The sequence below is a fragment of the Triticum aestivum genome, chromosome 5A, assembly GCF_018294505.1.
Source record: "Triticum aestivum cultivar Chinese Spring chromosome 5A, IWGSC CS RefSeq v2.1, whole genome shotgun sequence".
Taxonomy (NCBI): domain Eukaryota; kingdom Viridiplantae; phylum Streptophyta; class Magnoliopsida; order Poales; family Poaceae; genus Triticum; species Triticum aestivum.
Genome location: NC_057806.1, coordinates 287261708 through 287265923, shown reverse-complemented (window position 1 = coordinate 287265923; position 4216 = coordinate 287261708). Strand labels below are relative to the sequence as shown.

At 46.1% G+C, this 4216-nt stretch overlaps 1 protein-coding gene across 2 annotated transcripts; it reads right to left on the bottom strand.

Annotated features, from left to right (window-relative positions):
- Window positions 1–781: 781 nt before the first annotated feature.
- LOC123102997 (pentatricopeptide repeat-containing protein At1g22960, mitochondrial) lies at window positions 782–3631 on the bottom strand. Of its 2 annotated transcripts, none has more exons than XM_044524477.1 (2): window positions 1318–3631; window positions 782–1220 (listed from the first exon to the last, which is right to left on the bottom strand). In XM_044524477.1, exon 1 carries the CDS (start codon window positions 3497–3499, stop codon window positions 1367–1369), a length of 2133 nt encoding a protein of 710 aa, XP_044380412.1. In that variant the 5' UTR covers window positions 3500–3631; the 3' UTR covers window positions 782–1220; window positions 1318–1366. The 2 variants fall into 2 exon arrangements, with proteins under 2 accessions (XP_044380412.1, XP_044380411.1); XM_044524476.1 differs by having other exon boundaries at window positions 1350–3631.
- Between the last annotated feature and the right edge of the window lie 585 nt (window positions 3632–4216).

Genomic DNA, 4216 nt, shown 5'->3' with positions numbered 1-4216 from the left:
ACAGGTTTGCACTGCAAATCTAATCTCTCTTTTTTAGAGAACATGCAGTAGGCCTGCATGACATTATATTAGGATAGGAAACAACACTTACAACTTTGCCCCAAACCGAGCAACAAACTGCCGAATTTGGATTGAATCAAGCCACAGGAAGAAAGGGTAAAAGAAAGAGGGAAAAAAAACAGACCATACGGAAGCATGGCTAGCTAGGGAAGGCTAAATAATTTCTGCTAAACCACCACGAACAAGCAGCCTTTCTCATCTCGCTATAGCCAGCCTCACACCACCTAGCGCATTATAGTCTTTGACTGTCCTCACTAGCTGCTTAACAGGTTAGGCTTTTTCACTGGAAACCATATCAAAAAAAAATCCAAATTGTCCAGGCTATCAACAGGACAAAGGCGTTGAATCCCCTCATGTTTCTCAATCCACCAAGGACCGAATTCACACCCTAGCGTTGGAGTGCAGGCTAGTAGACCTCTCCAGGGCAGCAATTCCTCCAAAACCGGTCAAAAGGTGATCGGTGGTTTCACGGTGTAATGAGAAGAATGCAGTTGCCGTAGGTCGGCAGTCCCCTCCTGCCAAGCCGCTCCACAATCTAGCAGCAGTATAGAAAAGCTATGCAATGACTTTAGAGCACAAATAAATGAAACAAAAAATGCTAAGGTGGTTCGCTCAATTAAAGGGCCGTTGCACTGCAGTTCAATCTCATAAATAGAAGTGTTTTGGCTGATACCGGTTGAGAGTTGAGACAAAAATTCCCCTCCACCCACCATACTAATCATTGAGAAGAAGAGAATCCATTAAATGATCCAAAGAATGGGAACAGTGTTACATATCTGACAAGTCAATGTGTGTGTCAGATGACTATGGCAAAATTGACCGTGAATCTGTGGTACAAGGATTATTCGTTTTACAAAATTCTTGGTAGTATCTTACCAAGAGAAAGCCTATATGTTATTGTTGAAGCTCGGCCCAAAAGGTCCATAGCCATTCACTTTTGAGATAGTAGATACTGGGGAGGCATGGTCAAAAGATTTCCATTATGCCTTATCGAAAGAAAAGAAAAAACAATGGGGGTTGTTTCTCCATGACCATGAGCATATGACCAGGGGGAAATTGTGAGGAAGTTCACACAGCAAGAGAAGGACCTGTTTGTGTTATCTGTCTGGAAATCACATAGCTCCTTTATCCAGAGTGTCACCCCAAATTCCGTCTGTCATCTGCTGATTGAAAGCAAAATCAAAATATGCTGGAAGAAATTACCATCGTTAAAAAAACTACTGATAAAGAGAATATGCATATAGGGATAATTCTCACAGAGTTTTCCACCAAGCAAGGCCAAGACGAACCTTTCTTGAAGACCGTCCTATGCACCCAAAACAACATTCTCCAAGTACTGAATTGTGTCGTGCATGTGATCTTCACCAAATCCCTTAAACAAGGCATTATGTGTACAATGGTCTGGATGAATACCTTTCTGATGCATTTCACAGTACAGCCTTACAGCCTCCACCCAGTTACCTTCTTTACAGTTCCCGTCTATCAACAAAGTGTATGTGTATTTGTTTGGCACCAATCCTCTCTCCAGCATCTCATGAAAATATTGATAAGCCAATTCAGTTCTCCCTATCCGGCATAGTGCATTCATGAGCACATTATATGTTACTTCATTAGGTTCCACTCCTTCTTCCAGCATCTTCCGGAACCAGCCATATGCTGAATCAAGATCTCCCACCCTACAGTATGTGTGAATAAAAATGGTATAGGTCACAGCCGAGGGTGACAAACCACTTGCAACCATGCCACGAAAAATATTATTTGCTTTCCTTAGAAGCCCCCACTTACAATGTGCATGAATCAAGCAAGTGTATGTGACACAGTCAAGTTGTAACCCATCACTGACCATCTTCATCCACAACACATAGGCATCTTTCAGGCTACCAGCCTTGCACAGTCCATCAATAAGAATATTATATGTAACTGTATCGGAAGAAATTCCACTCGGCATCATCTCCTCCCTCAACTGAAAAGCATCGGAAATAGCACCTAGAGTCAGCTCTGCTGAAATCCTTGTGTTGTAAGCAAAGCAGTCTGGCTTTAAACCCTTACTCAGCATTTCATCAAAGAACACCCTTACCATAGCAATGTTCTTGACCTTACATGACCCATTCATAAGAATAGTATATGTACAAACATCGGGCAGGCAGCACTCTGCTCTCATCTCCTCCTTGAATCTCATAGCCCCCCCTAAATTACCTAATCTACAATAGCCATCTATAAGGATGTTATATGTCATAACTGTCGGTGCTAGCCCTGCACGTCTCAAATCACCAAGCAACCAAAGTGCCTGCTTCAAATTACATGCCTTACAATGTCCATTTATCAAGGAATTGTAAGTAATCAAATCTGGCTGCAACCCCATTGCCCTCATTTCCAGAAATTTCAACTCTGCCGCCTCCACGTTCCCTCTTTTAAATAACCCATGAATCAATGTATTGTATGTCACCACCGTTGGCACAATGCCATCATTCTGCATCTCCTGCTGCAAAGCATCAGCCTTTTCAACAAAACCCCTTGCTAACAACCCACTGATAAGTGGATTATATGTGAAGGCTGACGCTTGTTTGGACAACCGCATTCTGTCAACCAGTTGAGCCGCCTTGTCCAGCTCACCATTCCTGGCCAGCCCACTGATCACCACATTATAGGTGACATCATTCGGCAAGCAGCCAGCAACTTGGGCCTCCATATCCTTGAGCAGCATGACAGCCTGATCGATCCTCCCTGCCTTACAAAAAGAATCCAGCAATGTATTGTATGTGACAATGGATGGCTCAACCCCAAGCTGAAGCATATCTGAATACACAGCACGCATGTCGTCCCACCTGGCCGCGTCGCACAGCACAGAGAGCACGCAGTTGCACACCTTGACGTAAGGGGCGACACCTTGACGCGCCATCTCTTGGAAGGCGGAAAGGCATTGTGTCGAACAGCTGGTGGGCGCAGGGTCCTGAGCTTGGCATTCGGGCACAAACTTGGTGGACATGCGTAAGAGGAAGTTGAGGAGGTGGTGGGAGGAGGGGGACAGGGGATACGTGAGGAGGAGAGAGATGAGGGGAAGGAGAAGGCCAGCCTGGATAGCGCGGAGGGAGACGGGATAAGCGGAGCGGTTGCGCCTGGCCTCAGCGAGCGGGACAAGGACGGCGGCGAATGCGGAGGCGGAGCGGGGGAAACCGTGAGGGGTGCCCTCCGCCCACCGGAACAGCTGGCGAGCGAGGCCAGGGAGGCCGCGGAGCGCGCCGTGGACGTCTCCCGTGGCGAGAACCTGGCGGAGCGGATCCGGCGGAGGGGGATCGGAAGTGAGTAGTGAGGCGAATGGGTTGTCGTCGTGATACGGGGAAGGAATAAGCGCCGGCGATGAGGAGGAGGGGCGGAGGCTGCAGATAGCAGCTACGGCGGCAGGAGCTTGGGATTTACAGGGACGGGTGGGGAATAGCATGGATTAATGTTCGAATCCTCCCCGGCGGCGCCTCGCCATGAATGGCTGCGGCGGCGGCGGCGGCGGCGGAAAGGAGGAGTTCGATGCGGTCTGAAAGATGGCAGCGTGGCCCTCTCTTGTGCATACGAGTTTAGGAGGCTACGGCCGTAATAATTTGATTCATATGGGCTCTTCCGAAAATGAGATGGCATTAGGGAAATTCCCTTTTGAGTACGGGTGCTTTATGCACCGGCTAAAAAATCGAACTAAAATTTCATGTGGGCTGATGTCTGAACCTGCGAATTTCACACGAAAATACTCTCTTCGTCCTATAATATAAGACATTTTTTGACACTATATTTTCTGCATATGTTCTGGAGAAAAATGTGCACTGTGGCTATATTTGACCCTCTCATTTTTATTTTTATTTTACCAATCAAAAGCTCACATTACTTCAAAGCGAGGGGTTACAGTGAATTTGCAAGCGGTCGGAGAGGAGAGAGGGTATAGTTTGTCCATAGTAGATCTCTTTGTATTGTATGTGCCTTCTTTGACATATTGATGAGCAGTTTCATTAGCTTTTCTACATACAAACTATAGTTCACAGCTAGTAAACCCTATATTTTTAGCTTGTTTGGCACAACGATGAGCAGCTTCATTCGCTGTTTACATACAAACTATAGTTCACAACTAGCAAACTTTATGTTCGCATGTTTTTCTTTCGCAATATATAAATGT